Genomic DNA, 21,504 nt, shown 5'->3' with positions numbered 1-21,504 from the left:
TTAGGTTTAAAAATCAGGTACTAAGTCATAAAACCAAAAGCACTGCAAAGGATCTACACATTTTAAAAGTAGTTATATTTTGTTAGATCCTTAGCTTACTTTCCTGGAATTGTGTTGATTTACATTATGAAAGGTCTAATTGTTATAAACATGTTACTTTATTCTGTGATGAGAAAAACAAATGAGGTGAGACAGCAAAACACTCTAGGGTTTCTTCACTTCACCTCTGCAATGAAAATATGCAAGAAAGCCAGCTCTGTGTAATACCTCCCTCCTTTTAAGTGTAACCTGCTTGTTTTACCTCCAAACTGTCCCCTCCTGTTGAATTGGGAACTTTTGCATTAGCAGTTGTCCTGGGTAAAAAACCCAAAATGTAGCTGTCACCCAGAAAATTTCTGAAGATGAAAAGGGTGATATGCAAATAAAAGAATTCCTGAGGGAATGATTTTTTTTTCCTGCTGTTATCAAAGTAACTTTATTTAGAAGTATAGTGAATCACTGCGCAGTACTTATCAGATAAAGCATTCATGGAATTAACAATGGCAAGCATTCATTTACTTGGGAACAGGACTCAAACAAGAAATATGCCTGTCAGAAACCCCTGATGGAACCACAGTTCCAATATACAACATTTGGCTAACCAGCAAACTGAACTAATGGCATGATGGCTTATTTAGAAGTGAATACATACACTCACTTTGCAGCAATGGAGGTACAAAATATTTCATGTCTTGAAAGTTTCCACTATTCTCCCCTTGAATGGGATGGTAGCACAGAAAAAATAGCACTGAAATGGGGTCATTTCTCATAAAAACTTACGAAGAAGAAGTACATAAGAACTTGTGTAGAATCTTATCTTTTTGCCCTATCTCTTTTCCTGCACACCATAGTTTGTCATTCTTTTTGGCGGGATTTAATTTTTTTTTTGTTTTGTTTTTTGTTTGTTTGTTTGTTTGGTTGGTTTTGGTGTGTGTGTCTTTTGAGGTCTTTGCAGAATACCAGCCTTTCAGTGTTAGCTCTTTGCACGTCCTCATTCCCAAACCAGGCAGCGAGGTGGGGAGGAAGCAGTAGCAGAGGTAAAACTTGCTATACTCAGCCCAATACACTCGTTCCTAGCACTCCGTCCTGCCTCCAGCACACTCCTTGGAAAGGACTCCTACAACGTGCGTTCAGCGGAAAAGCGGAGGAGGAGGCGTTTCGGCCCAAGACAACGGAAGGCATCACCTCCTTACGCCTTTTCTTCCCCTGAAAGGTTGTGAGGGGGGAGAGGCGCACACACCCCACCCCTCTCCGCCTCCTAAAATAGTCGAGCATCACTCGCTGCTCTGGCGGGGCGCGCCTCTGGTGTCCGGGGCAGCGCAGCCCCCTGGCCCAGCCGGGCATCCCGCGGCTGCTCCGGGCAGCGCCGCCGCCAGGTAGGGCAGGGACGGGGAGCCGGGGCTGGGCGCGGACACCTCCTTCCCCCTGGCTCGGAGGAGCCGAGCGCCTGCCCCGCTCACGGCATCCTGCGGTGTGCGCGGAGCCGCTCTCGCCGGCCGGAGACCTCTCCGGGCCACCCTGCCCGTCCCTTCCCTGCCCGTCCCTTCCCCGCCCGTCCCCATCCCTGCCCGGTCCCATCCCTGCCTGTCCTTTCCCTGCCCGTCCCCATCCCCGCCCATCTCCAAGCGCTCTCTCTCTCTCCCACCCAGCCGCGCTTCCCTATCCGTGGCACTGCCCGGCGCTCCCCAGAGTCACCAGTCTCGGACACCTCTGTCCAGGGCTCACGCTGTACTTTTTCCTTATTACCCAGCTGTCATAAGCAGTTTAGCCCTGAAAACGGCTTATTTCAACATACAGCCTCTGTCACCATCTCTGCGCTGTCCTCAGCCCTTTTCCTCATACCTGGGTGGATTTGGAAGAGGATGGGCTCCTTCAGTGCTGTTGTGAGTGGTAGGAGCAAAAGATTATGCCTAAAACATTGATGTATCAGCTCTCAAATGCCTCATTTAGAAAAAAAATTTATATTAAGGACTTGCTATTAACTTTCCATTAATGATAGCAGAAATGAATTTCTCACATCTCCTTTTTCCGTTTTCCTTCCTGCAATCAACAGTTCTCTTTTCCCTTCTCAGAAGGTTTTTCAAACTGAAATATCTATGTATTGACTCACTTGCTGAGAGAGACAACTCTCTGTTTCAATTATGAATGAGATTTAGAAGAGTTGTAAGTTCAAATTGAAACTCTCTGAGCTTTGGAAGACTCCATCCACTTTCCACCTGTCAGGACTTGCATAGTAAGTAAACAGCTTTGCTTATGTTCTTTGAAATTAAGACAGATTTTCATTTTTACCAAGAAACTGCAATCCTGGCAGAATGCTGCTTGGATCTAGTATGGTTAAGACAACTGTTTGTTAAACGTTTTTGTTTTCTTCACCAATGCTGCGCAAATTATGGCACTGTGTGGTAATACTTAAAAATACTTGAATTCCATAAGAAGCTGTTCTTAAAGAGATGAGTGCTTTCCTTCCTTGACCCCAAGATGATGTTTAGAACTGTCTCACGTTCAGAAGAATCTGTTGTGGTTTTTTTTTTTTTTAAAAAAGGAAGCCACAACCCTTCAGGACCAAATTGAGTTTTCCAAAACTGTTGATCAAAATTGGTTACTTGTCCAAAACTGAAGATCAATCACTTCTGTGTATCAGCCCAATTTCATTCAAAAATCTTCTGGTCATTCTTGAAAAGTGGGAAATAATTTTAATGGTTCATGTTTTTCTAATTCATGAGACATTGGTAATCCACTTTACAGAATTTAAACTTTTGATTTGTTTGAAGTATTTGTTGGTTTCACAGTGGCACAAGCATTTTTAAGAACCACATTTTATTATTAAAACTCCATCAATTAAACATGTATAAAACATCAAAAAATGCTTAAAGCTGTTGTCAGTTTAAGCTTTATAGACAACTTAAATTTTCATTGAAACTGTCATTTCCCTCTATTGCCTTAGAATTTTGCCCATTAATATTTCTATACTCCTTTGTTAGGTAGAGAATCTTTGCTTTTACTTTAAAATGTCTCATTTTTTTTCTGAAAATTAAAAATCTTATTATGTTTCTCAAAGATTCTCTCTGGATTAGCTGACTTTCACTAAAAGCACTTTTCTTTTTTTCACCTTTTTTCCCCCCTCCTAACTTTTCATTGAAGAGTACTCAAACTGTATGGCTCAAATTTTTTAGCCTAAAGTAGAACAATTTCAGTCAAATTGATCAGGTTCAGCAGCAATGAGAGAGTAACATTAAGGTCTTGTGTCTTGATTTTTAGAAGTCATGAATCTCAAACCTGGTCATTACTAAGTTGCTTCCATTATATTTTGTGCATTCAACCAACCTTCCACTGTGTGCTGATTTGATATACCAAAAAAGAAATGGATTTAGAATTTTAAATTTGGTGTTAAATGATTCTATCTTTATGTAGTGGGCCATAGTCTTGTAGTCTCTAACAGCTGTATTTCTTCTGAATGTGATAGGAAAGAAAAGGAAAGCAAAAATCAAGAAATTAAAAAGAGAGACCCTTCTTTCCTTATGAAGTGTAGGAGTTTGAGTCTCCATGTGTAATAAGGAACTGAAATTGTGTGTTGCAATATTCACCATCCAGATTCTTTAGATTTCTAAATCTGGATCTGCCTACAAGACCATCTTAAAAAGGGATGTGAAATACTTCCTTCATCTCCTTGCAGTGCTTTAAGGTATGATGGCACACTTGTAAAGAACAGAGGAGAAAGGTAAGAGAGGGAAGGCAGCTACCCAGTTTGGTGTCCTGCAATACTGCTGGAAATGCAGTAGCCTCCTGCCTCCAGACTCTTCAGATCACAGGAACTTTCTGACTGACTCTAAATCTTATGGCAGTCTCTTAAAGTTTGTGTTCTCTCAAATTGCATCAGGTTTACCCAATAAAAAATAAATGGATTGCTATTGAGACTTTTTCTGGCAGATCTCTCAGATCTCTGAAATACATCTTGTGTGTGTTTGTCTCATCTGTCCACCAGTGTCTGGGTCACACTAAGCAAGGATATCTGTTTTGGATTCAGGCGTTGAACTGAACTGACTGTATCTCACCTGTCTGTTTTGTAAGCAAAACAGAGGCTGAGTCTCAGGAGTAGCTCTGTCTTTGGTTGTCAGTTAACCTGTTGTTCTGAGGAACCTCAGAAGAGGTTCCAAGCCAGTCTTAGTGGTGTTTTCCACTTGCCTTTGAAATCAGTTGACTGCACATGAAGCAACTGAATATAGGCTGCTTCTTGTCCTCCCCCACAGTGGAAATGTTAGCACTCTCAGCTGGAGCTCATTGCCCCTAAAGAACAAATTGTGAAAGAAATTACGTGTCCCATTGCTTTCCAACAGATTCAAAGTTAGCCATCATCATATCCAATCTACAACATTGTTCTGCTCTCATTGAAGGTAGGGAAGTTTCCACTGGCTGTTTCTACAAGGTTCAGTCTTGCAAAGTTTATTCTCGTTGTGGAAAAAAAAAGCACTGTCCTGTCCTGTGGTAGGTATCTGCTGGCTCAGGATTTGAGGCTCTTGTAATACTGCAAAATACATTCATTAAATAAGAAAATAGAACAAGGAAATCCTGCAGTGTTTTCTGAATTTAAATGAAATTGCGAAGAAAAATCTAGATACACTACCTGATGTATGAAAATAGCTGTTATGATAAAAATATGTAGCTTCCCGTTTGGAAATCTTCCCATTTCAGCAGCAGGCAGTAGTTACTCTGCTCACATGCTCAAAGAAATCTGTTTCACCGGACTTGTGGTGAACTGTGAATTTTTTTTTTTTTGTAAGCTTTCAGAACAAGCAGGAGCAATTCAATTGCATTTTTTTGGAGAAGAAGAGAGAAGTAACTCAAGAAAATGACTCTGATGATTTTTTTTGTAATATTGATCATGGAATCTGCTACTGGTAAGTAAAAGTCTTCAATTCAATAATGGAACATTCAAAATATGTGCCGGCTTCTTGACAGTTGGACAAGTTTTGGAGTAGGACAAGTTTTGTTTTTTGCAGCCAAGAACAAAACCTTAAAGTTTTGGCAGTTACATCCCAGCTCCAGACTTGAGAAATTTGGTCCTAAACACCAAAATTATGAAATGAAAAAGCAAGGATGCTACCTGGAGAAACCTGATGATGTATATGGCCATGACTGTATGAAGAGATATGGCAAAAAAGAGAAAGAGTCTGCTTCTTTTTGTGCCATTCAGAAGTGTGGTCACAATAGTTGCTAAACAACAATAATCTCTGAGAACCTCAGGAGAAAGAGAGAATGAAGGCTGATTTTATTTTTGACTCTTAATCTCAATCATGGTTCCTTTTCCGTATACTAACTTCTCTATGCAAAAGTAAATTTGGGAAACTTTTTGGAAAGGCAGACTTGAAGACTAAATTTTGCACACATAATCCCATTGCAAGGCAGTTTTCCAAAGATATCTGAAGTTTTTCAGAAATATATCTACATAATGATTCAGTTTTAATTAAGAAGATAAGGAAATGCATATGTTAATTTATAGGATCTGTGCTTTTATCTCAAACATATTTGTTAAGTCAAACCATATGTGAAGAATTTCTCCTTTCCTATTCCATTTCTGACAGCTGCTTTACTGTAGAGGGAGGCCAGATTCTGCCCTTTGAGCCAATGAGATTCTGACACTGTGGAACTCGTGAAAGAATCACAGAGATAGGGAAATGTCCTTCTATTTTCAGTCCTCTTTTTCTTCTGGTGTTGCTTTGGTAAGATAGAATAAAGGCTTGGAAAAGGCTGATTTTTTTAGTAAATATTGCGGGAATAAATACACAAATGCTGCCAAACAATTTTGCTGAAAGAAATTTTTTTAATAACATGCCATCAGCATAGCAAATCACTTTAAAGTCAGGCTAATGCAATTTTCTGAAATAATAAAATAATGGCTTCTTAATATATCTTTTTTCCCCCATTCTCTGAAGGGAAGCTGTGTCCCATTCGTGCCTCCATTGATGTTTTAGAAGGGGAATATTTTTTCCTTTGTTACCTTGAGTCAAGGCAAGAACATTTTCAGGCAGAAGCATATACAATAAACTGGTACAAAGAAAGTGCTGGAAAGCAGCAAGTGATAAAGGAAACACGCAGAATTGTTTCACAAATGAATCTTCTAGAATTTTGGCCAGCTGAACTCAGTGACTCTGGGAATTACTCTGTCATTCACAGGTGGGTACACAACACAGTGGGTAAATGTCTTGCCTGCACATATGTCTATGATGAAGATAATTTCTTTGTTTTGTTTTCTATGGCTAGTGGCATCCACATAAAAGTGGCTTAGGGAACTGCATTAACTGCAGAGTTATTTCCCACTTCATTTCACAACTATCAAAGTAGACCTGTGATATTTACAAATATCTATAAGTAGTTTCAGCCTTTTAAATGTTCTGTAAACCTTTTGATAAGGCAGGTAGCATTTTTGCTGGCTTGTGATTAATTACCTAAGAAAAGTGAGTGTCAGGCAACCCTTCTGTCCACTGACAAGAAAAAGGAAGCATTTGCTTGTCTTCTTCCCCAGACTTGTTCTTGCTTGCTGTGTTGAGTGGATCTCATGCTATGAGGCTTGCCAAGTCACCTAAGTGTGTAGTAAAGATTAAACATAACATAGCTGAACTCTGCTTTCTGCGCAAACCTTTGCCTGCATGGAGCCATTCAAAGAACGAATGAAATAATTGGATTTGATTTTTTACTGCTGTAGAACACCATGGGTAAAAAGGAGAAATAAGGATGGCCCTCCATTATTTGGTGGCGTTCTTCATTGGAACACCTTGAAAGGGACTAAATCCAAGGTTTGGTGCACGGAGTTCTTATGACTAACTTGCACTAAAAACATAATTCAGCACTTACAGTTGAAGCAATGATTAATTTGAAGCAGATCACCTTGCATCTAATGATTTGTGCTGTTCTCCAAGTAGTATTTTTAAGGTTCTAGCCAGCTTTATAAAGGTATGGGTCTGTGGTACTGAAAAATGCTCTCCATGTTTTTCCAGAAATATTGCGGACTCAAGTTTGATATTTTACAGTTCTAAGGTAGAGTTCAATTGTTAACTTCCAAGTCAACTTGGAAGCTGAAAACATTTTTTTTTAATTCTTCCATGTATCATTACTGTTATCTCATTACTGATATTATTTTAAAAATACTGACTCATAGTATATGAAATGCAATGTATTTTTAATTGTGGGGTAAATATTGAGAAAAATTTTATTCATCTGTGTTAAATTCAAGAGGGTTTTCCTTGGGGAAGAAGAATGTGGTAGTTTGTCTAGTTTGTTGTGCCGATCCGTTTTCTGTATGGTCACTTCACAAAAAAGCTATTAAATGTAAAAACTCACTCCAATGCCACCTAATTAGTATCACAAAGTGCAGACTGACTAATTTTGGCACGGGGAAAGGTAGGTGGAGGTCATAGCTGAATTGCCAGGTTTCTGAAGGAGACTGCCATAATGAGCCCTAAATACTCATTAAAGGGCCAAAGAGAAGAAAAGAGAGCTGTGATAACCCCAGCCTCAATTCACGGTCATTGTGGTTCTCTGATCACTTTAAGGACTTGGGTAATGACAGTAAATCCACAGTAAATCACAAGAATTCTACAAAATTACTATGAAAAAGTGTAAACAGCAAAACTGAAGGAAACAGCCTTACGTACAGAAGACGAAGATGATAAGAAAAGAATTGAAGTAAAACTGTTAGAAAGAAGTTTGTTAAAATGAGTAATTGTTGGAAAACACAAAAGTGTCAGAATCCTTTATGAAATTTTTTGACTTTATCATTTGCTTGAGAGAGAAACTCAGAAAAAAAGTTGAAACAAACACCTTTTTTTTTTTTTTTTCCTTTTTTTTTTTTTTTTTTTTTAATTTTTAAATTTCTTTCTGTTAGGATGAGAATGATGACAGAATCTGGCAATCCTCCTGTGGGAGTTCTTCACAGGTCTCACTGCTGGAACAATTGGCATAAGGGGATTTTTTAATGGGATTTTGATGGGATCTTGGGCTTAGTTTATATGATGGTTCTCACTATTGGCAGGCATATTAAATGAGTTACATTTCAGTAAATACAGAAGATTATTGCAAAAACTGTTTTCTGCAGAAACAGAGGACTTTTAGTAGTTTCTGTAGCAAAAAATTGTGGGCTGTTGTGGGCTACTGAACTTATTTAAGATTTAATAAGAATGACTGAGTGGAATTACTTTAATTTCAGAGTATTTGCAGTATGTTAAAAGTTTTACTTGTGAAAGAAGAGATGCTAAGTATATTTTTATTTATATTTTCAATTTTCAACTATTTAATTTAGAGTTAGGTGTTTGTAAGGTACATGGGAAATAATTTTCAGAATACTTATAACTGTTTAGGCAGGTTCAGGAAACAATGTGACAATTACATATACTGCAGATTTTCAAGAAAAGCAGACAACACGTTGACAGATTTTGCAGACTAATTAAATGTAGGATTTTTTTTTTCTGATATGTTACAACTGACAATATGCAAGAATAAAGAGGCGAAAGTAATGTAACAATGTTTTTATGATGTTTTAACCACTTATTTTTGCTTAAAGAGGAATCAGAAGTTTTATGTGTCCTGCTGAGACATACATAGATAGCTGAAGTGTGCATATCTGTGTGTTGACATGCTTACGTGTCTTTGTTAGTACACTAGACTTAGGATACAAACTCAGGAATCAATGGACATCACCTATAGGCCTGAATGTGTCCATCTTCAGGATCATTCTTGAAAATAAAAATTGTACTTAGAGTAAGTGTGGTAAGCAGCAAAAACTGTGTCACAGGTCTTTGGGAAGATTTGTAATTTCTATGGGTTTTTTTTACAGCCTGTATCCTGTGGTTGTCAAAGAGAAAAACAGAATATAAAAAAGCAGGTCATCAGATTGCTCTATTTTGGTAACTTTGAAACTGAGAGAACTTAGAGGTTACTGAAAAAACCAAAAAGCTACAGAGAACGATGATAAACACATTATAAATTTTAAAATCCAAATATTGCTCAATTTTTCAATATGTTTAGAACAACTGAAAGCCGTGGGAACATACATGTAGAGCTAATACTGCAATTTGGAAAGCAGAGTGACAGTTTCTGCAGAAGATTGCAATATCAAAACAACACTGGCTTCTTGTAGTAAAATAGCTTAGAGATTACTTGGAATTGGCTATGTATCCAGTAAGTTTGGTTTATGTTCTCTAAGGGCTTTCACTTCCCTGTATCATCTGAGTCAAGCTAGATTTTGTTGTTCCGTCTTGGTGGGTTTGTTGGGGGGGAGATTGAAAAGCTGTTAAACCAGAAACAGTTTTGTTCCTGACAAAATAACACTGAGGACTCACAACAAGTGAAAACCAGGATAAAAATGTATAACAATTCCGACACTAGGAGTTTAAAAATGCAACTAAATGGTTTTGTGTGTGTGTTGAAAACCATGCTATATGGCAGAAAACTAGAAATTATGTATGAAAAAATTCATCTTTGTTTGCACTGGTATGGTTTTAATACCTTCCAGGGACATTCTCTTGCCAGATTTTGGCTCATCGGGTAGAATATCTTGATCCACTTTGGGTGGTTTCCCCAGATGATAGGATCACCAAAGAAAGCCTCTGTGGAGTAACAGTGCTCTGTGGAGTAACAGTAACGTGGCTTTATGGACCCTTTTCTTTCATCTGCCGAATCTAGAGAGTAAAATCATTTGCATTTCATGGCTAGATCTGTAATTAATTCTCTGACAGTATTCAGATTAGTAGAGTGGTGTCTAAAGAAATACATGGACTCAGTGGAATTAATTGGAATTAATGTTTATGGTTACACCTAGGTAGGTGTAGACATAAACATTATCTTGGGTACCTTTACTGTCAGGGAGGGAGAGGCCTTTCTGGGTCACAGGTGATCTTGTCCTAAACAAAAATATGTAAAATAAGTTGTATAAACTGCACTGTAACAGGGAGATTTCTGACTGTGGTGCCACTGCTGAGTGTGATTAGTAGCTCGGATTTAAATGTGTAAATAAGATGTTGAAGAATAGGTGAGAAGCACTGTGAATAGCCGTGTGAGCTTTTCTCTACTGGAAAAGTTTTGGCAAGGCTTTTCCTGTTTGTGACAGCATAGTTAGCTGATTTACCAAAACCACTATGTTTTGGTTTAAAAAGTCAATTACAATTAGGAGTAAAGAACATCTCAAGTGTGTAGAGAACCTGTGTAGCTTGAAAAAGGGCTGTGATGCAAAGAGGGTGAGGAGAATACATAAATATATTTGTTTGGGGAATTTAAAAAGCAGAAAAGAAACAACCCAATACTTGGTTAAATTCAATATAAAAATGATGTCCTAATAGCTCTTCTGAATCTTGTAAACTCAAAAGACATGTCAAGAATGGTGTTTAAGCTGATATACTCACCTGGGATGCTTCTGCATTCCAAGTCCTTTGTCCTCTTGGACTTTCTCATTGAAACAATTCTTGACTAGTTGCAGTTCTGGAAGAAATTTATTTTTCTTTTCTTGGAGGCAGAAAGATTCAAACATATTTATGAAGACATGACTGACATTGGAGGGAAGTTCTCTGTGATTGCTGCTTTTCCTTTGTCAGGCCCTGCTTGTTCAGAAAACAAATGAGAGCTCTATGCACTAATTGCAAAATCTCACCCATTAACTGACAGAATCTCACCCACTAACTGACAGTGGCATATGGCTTTCTCTTAAGCTCTAATTTTGCCAAATAAAAGCTTTTCAGGTTCCTTTCCCTTGGTAGTCATGTATTTGGATATATCAAACAGTGAAATTCCAGCTATGATCTGATTCTTTCAAGGAGTATATGGATAGAATCTAGTAGATATCTAAATAACAATGACCTATCTTATTTATAATTTTACAAATATATTTTTCTGTCATGGCTTTTAATCTTAGCAACACATAGGAAATTAAACCTGCAAAATCTTAGCTGATTCAAGGTCCAAAATTCTTTGATGCTCTCATGTAACTATGGATGGTGTCACTGATGGTTGCATCCTTGTTCAGGTAGATGTAGCATATATTGTCATGTTCCATAGACATAATTGTATTGTCAAATGTTTTGTGATAGTGCATCTAGTTTAGGTAACCTGTTTGGTTGAAGGAAATAACACTTACTTGGGAGAGGGAAAGTGATAAAGGGAAATAAAAGTAATTGGGTCACTGTAGATGTACTTTTTACCTAACAGATGTATGTGAGAATTTATTTTTGTTTTGTAACTCACCAAGCTGCATTATTTTAGAAAGCTCCTAAAACTGATTTTGTTATATTTTTTTTTCTTAGCAATGGGAAACAAAATGCCACAATTCAAAAGTGGACACTGAATGTACTTGAAAGAAATAAAAGCAGCTGTTTCAATGAAAATCATTTAACTACAGAAATTAAAAGTGCTGGAACTGGTCATTCACTGAAATGCAGCGATTTGTCTGTCTATGAAAATGACAGCATAACATGGTATAAGGTAATTACTGAAACAGTGTCCCTCAAATCATTGGCTGTAGAAACAAAACATCTAATTGCAGGAAATATTAATTGCAAACAAATTTTTAGAAGCATCTAGAAACATTGTAAAGCTTTAATTTTTCATGGGATTAGGGGGAAAATCTTTAGACAGATACACAAAACAAAGCTTTTGTCTGCTTTCCAAATTGTTAAAAAATACCTGTTTCAGAAGTCATTAAACTAGTAGTTTGGGAGGATAAAAGATCTGATGTGCATGTCTGTTTGCTGATTTTGGCAGCAGCTGGTTTAGCCAGCTGCTACTTTGCTGATACAGATATTGTACCGATGCTAAATGAGATGCCAAGATTTTTTATTTTACAGTTGGCATGTACTTGCAAAGTAATTGCAAACTTCTCAGTTTTGCTGTCTCTGAACAGTTTTTAAGTGTGTAACAGATCCAGTTCTGTTCATTTTTGGCAAATCATCTCTTTGGGGTGTGCTCCTTATTCCTCCCAGGTCTCCTGGTTGGAGCAACAGACCCTGATCATTCCAAGGTCAATCAGATTCAGGAAGGGATTTTGACTGACTTAGTACAGGCATCTGGAGTAGCCTGGAAAGAACGAGCTACAGCCCTGTCCTCTTGTCTTTCGGGGCCTGGGAGGATGGGACCATTGATGCATAGGGCCACAGTTTGTTATGTTTTCCTCAGTTGCAGTGTTCTCATCTTCTAATGGGTTAAATGTTCAAATGTTGCATTTAAGTGACCATGAATGAAAATTGGGCCTGCACCACTTTTGGTCAGACACATGTCATTGAGATAGTGAAAAGGTGATGGTGACACTGTTTTAAAAACAAAATCTTAATTTCTTTAATATTTTGAATGCATGTTTGCCACAGACTAGTATTTTCTGGTTTTATTGATGCAGGACTGTAAGAATTATGAACATGAAACAGAGAGGGAACTAAATTTTAGAGCCTTAACAGTACAGAACTCTGGGATATATACCTGTAAAATTTTAATCAGTCATGAAGGAACAATATACCACAGCACAAATACAATTAAACTTGTAGTAGAAGAAGGTAAGAAAGCTTTCTAAAATTTTGAAACATACTTTTTGGTTCACTTTACTAAGGAGATTTTAAATTGCAGTTCTCATTTAATAAATATATATCAGGGGAAAATTCTGGTAATCTGAACTACTTCAGAATAATTTGAGAAGTAAAAAAGTAAAAGTTAGGATGAAATATTACCAATTTTGGAAAATGTATTTAGTATGTTTTCCCTGCAGTTTTTTTTTTTTCCAACTAGCTGCTCTAAATAAGTCATACAAACTTACTAAGAATTTTGCACAAGAGCCTTTCCAACTACTGCAAATTGTACTCTGTATATATATGTATGTGAGCCAGAACCCAGATATTGCTCTGTGAATTAAATTGAATGTTTGTGATTAATTTTATATGTAGAGCAATTATGTAACTTTTTCTGTGGAAGAACATAAGTGAAGTATCACTTCAATAACAATTCTTCTGTTTTAGATGCACCGGAGGCTTTCACTTTGGAGATACTCGGAACTCATGAAAAATTTGAAACAGAAATAGGTATGAAATTAATAAAAAAATCTTTGATGTAGCTACTCTACCTACATACTTTTGTTCTGATTTCTTTGTGGTTGATGGTCTGGATAAGTGTAATCAAAATAATTGTCAGTGCATCATCCTGTATGTGATCTAACCTCACATCTGGTAATGTTCTGCCTGGTGTATTCCATGATTGATACACAAGTACACTAAATGTACCCTTTCACAGATGCAGATGCTGAGGTTGCTGCTACAGCTTGCAAGAGAAGGTGGTGGTGATAAAACATCTCTCCATGGCTTTCTTCTGTAGATAGCAAACCCCATGAAGCAATGTGCAAAAGACGTATGGTTTACTCAGTGCACAGCAGTAATGAGCAATCCCACTGATACCTGATGTGGCTGAGAATGTTATTCTTCAGGGGAATGAGGAGTGTGAGGTGTGGCAGTCCTGGCAATATGTGCATGTACATCTGAATTGTCAAGAAATCTTACCTGTGCCTCTAGCTAGAAGTACGTTAGATGAAATGATCTGCAGGCTTCACACAGTCTTGGACAGGATCCAGGATTTTGTGATTGAGGCTGTAATTAATTTTTGAGAACAGAAATTTACCAGTCTTTCTCCTCTCCTCTCCTCTCCTCTCCTCTCCTCTCCTCTCCTCTCCTCTCCTCATTACCTGATCCTTCCTTTCAAAGTCTTACTTCCTCTGTGGCCCATACCTGTATCTCATTTACTCATCTAGGACCTTAGATGCTAATTTTCCTTCCTTCCTACCAATACTGCTTGGTAAATCCTTTTCCCACTGGTAGTACCCCAGTGCTATGATGCCTCATGCCTTCCAGCCTCCCAAGAATGCCCTTCCTACACACTTCCTCCTCGTTGCTGTGCTTGTCCCAGCCCTTAGAAGTTAGCAGGGTTTGGCATCAAATGCTTATGATCTGTCTTCCACCCTTGATAAGGTCATTTGATAAGGTTATTGAACTACCTGCTGAGTGATGAGACAGATGGCATGGTGGAGAGTGAAGAGAATTTAGGATGAGCCAGGTCTATGATCTTTAAAACCTATCATTGTTTAGGATGGTGCACTATTATATTTGCCTCCAAATAGCTGTTGTGTGAGGTGGAAATGCTAGAGTTGCAAGCCAATGATACTAGGTTAGGTCTGTGCAACTGTAATTTGGATTTCTAAGGTCTGAATCTATGATGGCCAGTTTTTCAGCTGGCTCTTGCTTTGAAGGTTCTAGAAGTACCTGATAAGTCTTGAGAAGCTTTGTGTGCTCTTGGAGAATTGCTGGGTAGGCCTTGCTTACTGGAAAGTATTTGTGCATGATGGTCTGAAGAAGAAATAACATGCATTTTTCCTGACTTAATAAAGAGCATTCTGGATGTGTTCCCTAGAAATGATGTTGCAATGGCCTAGAAACTGTGGTTGCAGCTAGCTTCAGATCAAGCTTCCCTTGACAGTATTAAAAAATCTCACATTCCAGAGCTGCAGTCTTCTGCCCTTATTTTTTCCACTCAGTTTTGCAATTTCTTAAAACTGTTGAAACTTTATGAGGTGGTTCCTGTCAGTTACACTCAGTGCTTTGAAATGAGACAAGTAGCTGACTGAGTAAATGACTTGTTCATGTATTCAGGAATTTCCATTTGTGATACTGAGATAAGAATTGCTTCTGTGCAGGTTCAACAGGGGCTTTGGTTTTGTTGAGTAATCATATATAGTTTCCCTATTACAATTAGTTGGCTGTAATTCCCCTTACCAGTTACTTACTTTTACCTGGCCCTGAAGCACTGGTGATAGGTTTTCCTCTTCTCAGCCTGCAGCACACAGTCTGGTTTATGAAATCATGGAATATCTCAGGTAGAAGGGACTCACAAAGATCATCAAGTCCAATTCCCTTTAGGTCTCTAAAGAGTGAAATTCTCAGGTCTATTTAAACACACCTGGCTTTGATGATTTATCTCAAAGAAAGCAATGGATGACTGTCACTCTGCAGCAGTGCATGATTGCTGAGGCTACTACCAGTGCAGGTGTAACAACTATAAAACATTGAGCAGGGGCTACAAAATTTAGAAAGGAGCACAGCTTATAGGATATGTTTCCTGGAAAGCTGACACTTTACTGCACTGAAGTAAAGAAGTACATGAATACTACTCACTAAATCTTCCCATGTTATGTTTTTTTTTCTTTTTTCTTTTTTTTAATCTTTGCAGGTAAAGAAGAGATACTCAATTGCACAGGTTCCTTGGGTTATTATATGCGAGAAGATGCCAGCCTCTACTGGTTAATTAACCAAACCTTTCCAGAACAATGCACAGGTATCCCTGAGAATGAGCCTTCAATATGTGAAGAAGAACTCAAAACACTACAGTAGGTTTCCTGAAAATGTTGTATTTTATATGTGACAACGTCCTACACTTTGTGGGACTGCAAATTCAGTAAAAACCACAGTCTGAGGGTTTTCTCTAGAAACTTTTCCTCAAAATCTGCCTCTCAGGTGGTTGTAGGTTTCTGTACAGATAGTGTTGCTAACACCATTCCTTGTTGCAGGCTGGGAAACAAGTTCTATATCACAAGGCTACTACGGATTAAAAAAGTAAGAGATGAGGACATGCATCATAATTTCACCTGCATGTTGCAAGCTGATGAAAGCACACAGATAAAAATAGTAAAACTGAAGAAAGGTATGGCATAATCTAGAAATAATTTGTTAATCAGCCTTCTCAATCCTGAGGGCATTTTGAAACTCTGCTCCAAATACTGCCTGCTTGTGAAGGCCCTCACACACCTAGTGCTGGACCTAATAACCCTGGGTGATTCCTCCTGCTCTCAGACAGGGACAGGAGCAGTGCAAAGCAAAAGAAATACCTACTACAATGAGCATGTCTTGAGAATGCCTTCGCAAAAACTTCAGAAAGATTTAAGTGTTAAAAATTTGTATTTGGAACTAAAACTCTCAAATATTAATAATGATAATAATGATAATAATAGTAATGAAGAAAGGTCTGAAAGAGACTAGAGAAAAAAGCAAAAGTGTCTTGGCCAAAGATATTAAATAGGACATTAAGGACTTATGGATGGGACTGAGAGAGGAGTGAAAGGTAGATAATAGGAAATAACAAAAAACCTGAAGGAAACTTCACCAAAGTGAGTGACCATCATTTTGGGATGCTGTACATCTGTGAGGATCTGTAATGTCAGTCTTGATCTCACAGACCCTGCACACACACAAATGAACTGTATGTGATTGTGTCCAATATTGTTTCTCCTGTTTTTGCAGTAAAACATGTTTTCTAGTTTATCTTAGTGTGGCATGCATATGTGCTTGAAGAATTAGCAGGAAAGGATTCCCATCAACATTGTGATTTTTTTGAGGTGATTTTTAGGTGTCATCAGTATTTGATACAATAATCTTGTTATATAATTCTCTTTGTTAGTACTGTGTTTCTCTTTTACAGGGAAGATTCAAGACTTGCCAGTGCACATATTTACCACTGGAATGGTCCTTGCTCTGCTATTTCCATTTGTTGCTGTAGCTGTGGTATTTGTGTTTGTGATGTTTAGGGTGGACCTTGTTCTATTTTACAGAAATATTTGCAGGAGAGATGATACTGCTGGAGGTATGACTTTGCTAATGCTGACACTGAAATAAGCATATTGATGAAAAATATTTTCTGACAGGTTCTATGAAGAAATAAGCTTTGAGGAAGATAAAAAAAAAAAAAACCTTAAATCCAGGAGTAGTGTGAGAAGCAAGAAAGAATATATGAAAGAGAACTTGGTGGTCAGGTGCTAAAGTGTGTTTGTGGTACATGTGTGGCAATGAGAGCAGATAAACACAGTGAAGAAGCTGCCTCGGGAGCAGGCAGTGGAAGGGATGTGGTTGGATGCTGTTCAGATGAGCTCTGTTCTGCCATATTCTTCCTCACAAAAGCTGATAGGGGTGGAGAGGTTTTCATTTGTCTATCCATTAACAGGGTGAACACTCTGGAGTTTTCAGATGGGCAGACTGACACAAATTCATTTTCACCTCACTGATGCCCTTCAGTGAGGTGAAACTTAAAATATTTCTTTGACTTTAGAGGCCATTGCATGCTTATAGGTTTGTCACTACATGCACTTAAGGAGAGCAGCAGTGCACATTGCCAGTATCTTACCAGGCAGCAGCTCTCTGACCTTCACAGCAAGCAAACCTGACAATTACTCAATTTTAGGAAAAATTTTTCTGAAAATAGTGGTGACAAAACTTGCTGTATATACGGGTCTGATCTTCTTGACCTTTCTTGGCCTCTAAATCAGCTTGAATATAACTTGAATAAACTGCAATGGTTGGAGATTTTTGGATAATGGTTGGATGTCATTTATGCCAGCCAGTGTTATTATTTACTTGTTGATATTAGCTACCAGAGTGGCTTACACTCATTCAGGGATCTCTGAGAACCTGGACTATGCTGCCCTGAAGGAGCTGCCTGTTGGATACAAGGCAATGGATTTCCTATTCCTAGAGCTCTTGAAGGTGTGGGGTTTCACGGTGTTTACTTTGTGCTCTCCCTTATGAACTACATCCAGTAAAGCATTCAGAAAGGGAAGCAAAGAAGTGCAGTTTAAGAAGCAAAGCCACGCGTGCTGGTGTATCAGTCCTGATAGTTGCTCTGTGGCAGTGTGGTGGACCTGGCCTCTGGATTGGTCTTTGATTTTCTGTCTGTAAATTAGTGCCCCAACCAAGACCAGACATGGCATACGCTCATAACAAAAATAATTAACTGGTTTATTCTCTCTTTTGCCAGTTCCCATTCCACTTGATACTCTTCGACACAGTATACAATAAATGTTGAACATTTATTGTATGACTGCAACATCACTTAAATAGCAATTTTTTCAGTTTACAGACACTTTTATTGCTTCACTTCATATCTTGATTTTCACAGATGTGACATTAATTGGTTAAATTAATCTGATTTTATTTAAAAAGCACTTTAATGTAGAAAGGAAATATTTTCAAGTATTCTCCAAATGCAATCAGGATCTTTTGTATCAACCTTAATTTTCAATCCTTAAATTTCTTCAGGACATTTTTTCAATCTGATGAGGAGTGTTTGAAGACCCTTCAGAGCGTTCAGGAGAAAGATCAGGAGCTTCTAGATGTTGTACCATTGAGACACTAAGTTTGAAAACCAGAATGATGAATCAGATACTGGATTTCTAATGGTAGATAACAATAAATTGTTGATTTATTTTCAGATGAAAAAGAATATGATGCATTTGTGTCTTACCTGAAAGACTGTGTTTCTCCTACTGAAGAAGAGAGAGAATTTGCTTTGAAGGTATTGCCCATGATATTAGAAGAAAACTTTGGGTACAAGTTATGTATATTTGAAAGGGATGTATTCCCTGGAGGAGGTAAGTGTATTGAATATTCTTGTCATTACATAGGTTCATCATTTTCACACACAGGTAGAAGTCTCTAATTAGAAGGAATTCTGTCATGTGTTGTGCATTGAAAGGTTATATTTTTCATTTAATGTGGACTGTGTGCATGCAAAGTTTGGTTGCAAACATTCTACATGTTTTATAGTTATATTTATGAATTCATATACACTTACACATGCACACATAAATCACTAATTGCAAAGAATCAAGATGAAAAGATCAAAGAGCAAGCATCAAGAAGGTTAAGGTGAGGACACAGAAGATATCACATATTTCCCAGTAACAGTGCTTTTGCTCTGTTTTTGCTGAGGGCCAATGAATGAACTCACATTTATTGCACAGAGCAGCTGATGACTCTGGTACTAGTTATTCTTAGGTAATTGTATGTTGGCTGTATTTTCAGTGTGATGGTTGAAACTATTTTCTGAATGAAGCGAGTGTCATAACAAAACATTTTCTGAATGAAATGAGTGCTTGGATAAAAGGTACTATGAGTTTCCTTTTAGTCCAAAGATCCAGATGAGAAATAGAATTTCATTGTTCAAACCACAGAACAATAGGATCAGTTAGCCTGCTTCATTAAGCGGGATCTTGTCTCTTTATATCCATTCCTGACAAATTTTTCTATCCTGAGAGGAGCCACAGCTCTTCTAAGCCCTTTCTTCTTACCTATTCTCATTCTTTAAGTATTAAAAAATTGTTTACTGAAGTGTGCAGTCTGATTCTTTCAATAGTTTTAGCTTATTTCATTTTCTCTGGTCTGATCCATTGTGAACATGTAAAATAGAATATTTTCTTCTTTGTATGGGAGCCTTTGGTGTTGTAATACACTTGTCAGCCTCCTTTTACCTGCACTTTTCGTTAGGTTAGTTCTGCAGTTTGCTTTGCCTTTCTCTACAAGTCATGTTTTCTAGATCTCTTTTTATGTAGACTTTGTCCCATGGTGTTAAAACAAGCACTGGAAGCTGTTAATGAAAATTCAATTTGATATTTAAAAGGTATCATCATTCACTTTCATTCATCACTTTTCATACCAAAAGTCATCAATCTGAAACATAGTTGGAACTCCTTTTGTCATCACATGCTGGTCTTCTCAGCCTGGATTACTGGAAATAGATTTGGGTGTTTGGTGTCATAAAGGAAGGTGTAACCCCAGGGTTACAAAATACTTTGAGAGAAGTTGCTGTTTGTGCCTTTCTGTGGAATCACTCCAATGGTATCTATTAGGAAAGAGCAAAGAGATGTCTTGTTGGGGGAAAGTTAATTTTGCTGTTGCCTTCTGTCCATGTGACTACTGCCAGACAGCAGTCTAGGGTAGATGGAGATCTCTTCATAAGGACAGGATGCTTACACTCTGTCACTTTTTAACATAAAAATGTCCACATTTTTGGTACATATGTGAATTTAAAAGATAATTTGATTTGGTCCCTATCCTTTCAATTTAATATAACAATAAATTTATCTCTAATTTGCAGCACTTGTTGATGATATCCATTCATTCATTGATAAAAGCAGAAGATTAATCATTATACTGAGCCAGAACTATGTTTCTGACAGAGCCATATATGAACTTGAGAGTGGACTGCATAAAGCCCTAGTTGAAAGAAAAACTAAGATCATATTAATTGAATATATGCCTATAAGTGACTACAATTTTTTGCCAGAATCAGTGTCACTTTTACCATCAAAAAGGGTGGTGAAATGGAAAAAAGATAAATCTCTTCCCGTGAATTCCAGATTTTGGAAGAACCTTCGGTACCTGATGCCAGCAAAGCCTATCAAGACAAAGACCAAAGGGCGCTATAGTAACCTTGAATTAGGCTCAGAATCTGCTCAACCCTGAACTGAGGGCTATGACTTTAACGCAGTCGTATAACAAATCTGGAGACCGAAGATGCAGCAGAAATCTGTGTATTTTGCTAACTAATAGAACTAAATAAACTAATATTTTGGGAAATAGCTGATTAAGAGGCCAGCTCTGAGATCTGATAAGAATGCAGAAGTCACTGCAGTGGCCAGGATGATGTTAACCCCAACTGATAAATCCCATCCCAGAGAAAGTTTCCTCAGCAATCTGTACAAGAAGCAGAAGTTTCATTCTGTTTAGAACTTACCATATGGCATGAAGCACAATGAAAAACCTTTTTATTTCATGATTTTCAATGATGTAGAATGATACTACTTTTACTTGCATATACTTTTTAGGCCCTACAACAAATAAATCAGTACTTGCAATCTCTTATTATTAAGATGCCCTTTGTTTTGTATTTTGGTATTTTCTAAGGATTGTAAGTAGACCTAAATAGCTTCTGCCTTTAAGAACTTGGCATGCAGGCTTTGGGCAACATCAATCATAAAAAAACCCAAACCAATAGAGAAAAGGGAGGTTAGAAATAGGGCAGTTTCGGATAGTTTAACAGTATTTACTACTGAATTGCACATGGTCCAAAACTGGGAATTATTTGAAGGAATGGTAAAGACTGTTTACATCCTATTTCACTGAGAAGATTGCAAATGCTCATTTGGACAAGGAGAAGAGAGGGTTGGGATAGAAATAACAGTATTTTGCTAATGTATGCTGATGCCACACTGGAACCAATTGCCCAGAGAAGTTGTGGAGCCTCCCTCAATGGAGATATTCAAGAACTGACTGGACATAATTCTGTGCAATGTGCTCTGGGATGACCCTGCTTGAGCAGGAGGTCAGACCAGATGTCCCACTGTGGTCCCTTCCACACAGAGCCATTCCATGATTCTGTTATACCCTGAGCTGCCTTCAGCTGTTGCATGTAGGGAATTTAGGTGAAAATGAGGTCTTTGGTATGTATATACACTCCTAATCCTTTGGAACTCTTGTCTTAATAATATTTTTTAAAACAATGTTAGAAGAGCTATTCAAAACTATGCTAATCCTACCTTATTATTAGCTGCCTGACAGAAGACACCAATCTGACATAAAAATATCCTGGATAAAATGGAACCATATTTCCTCCAAGCATTAGTGGGGAGAAGTC

General features: G+C 37.8%; 1 protein-coding gene across 1 annotated transcript; it reads left to right on the top strand.

Annotated features, from left to right (window-relative positions):
• Nucleotides 1–4,855: 4,855 nt before the first annotated feature.
• IL18R1 (interleukin 18 receptor 1) lies at nt 4,856–20,333 on the top strand. The gene is made up of 10 exons (XM_041418164.1): nt 4,856–4,934; nt 5,970–6,210; nt 11,325–11,502; nt 12,410–12,563; nt 13,020–13,082; nt 15,274–15,430; nt 15,611–15,744; nt 16,519–16,680; nt 18,302–18,460; nt 19,966–20,333. Exons 1-10 carry the CDS (start codon nt 4,886–4,888, stop codon nt 20,331–20,333), a joined length of 1,665 nt encoding a protein of 554 aa, XP_041274098.1. The 5' UTR covers nt 4,856–4,885.
• Nucleotides 20,334–21,504: the final 1,171 nt, after the last annotated feature.

This window comes from Onychostruthus taczanowskii, unplaced genomic scaffold (genome assembly GCF_017590055.1).
Source record: "Onychostruthus taczanowskii isolate IOZ18803 unplaced genomic scaffold, ASM1759005v1 scaffold58, whole genome shotgun sequence".
Lineage (NCBI taxonomy): Eukaryota > Metazoa > Chordata > Aves > Passeriformes > Passeridae > Onychostruthus > Onychostruthus taczanowskii.
Note: the sequence above shows the minus strand (reverse complement) of the source record. Positions and strands in the feature narration are given on the sequence as shown.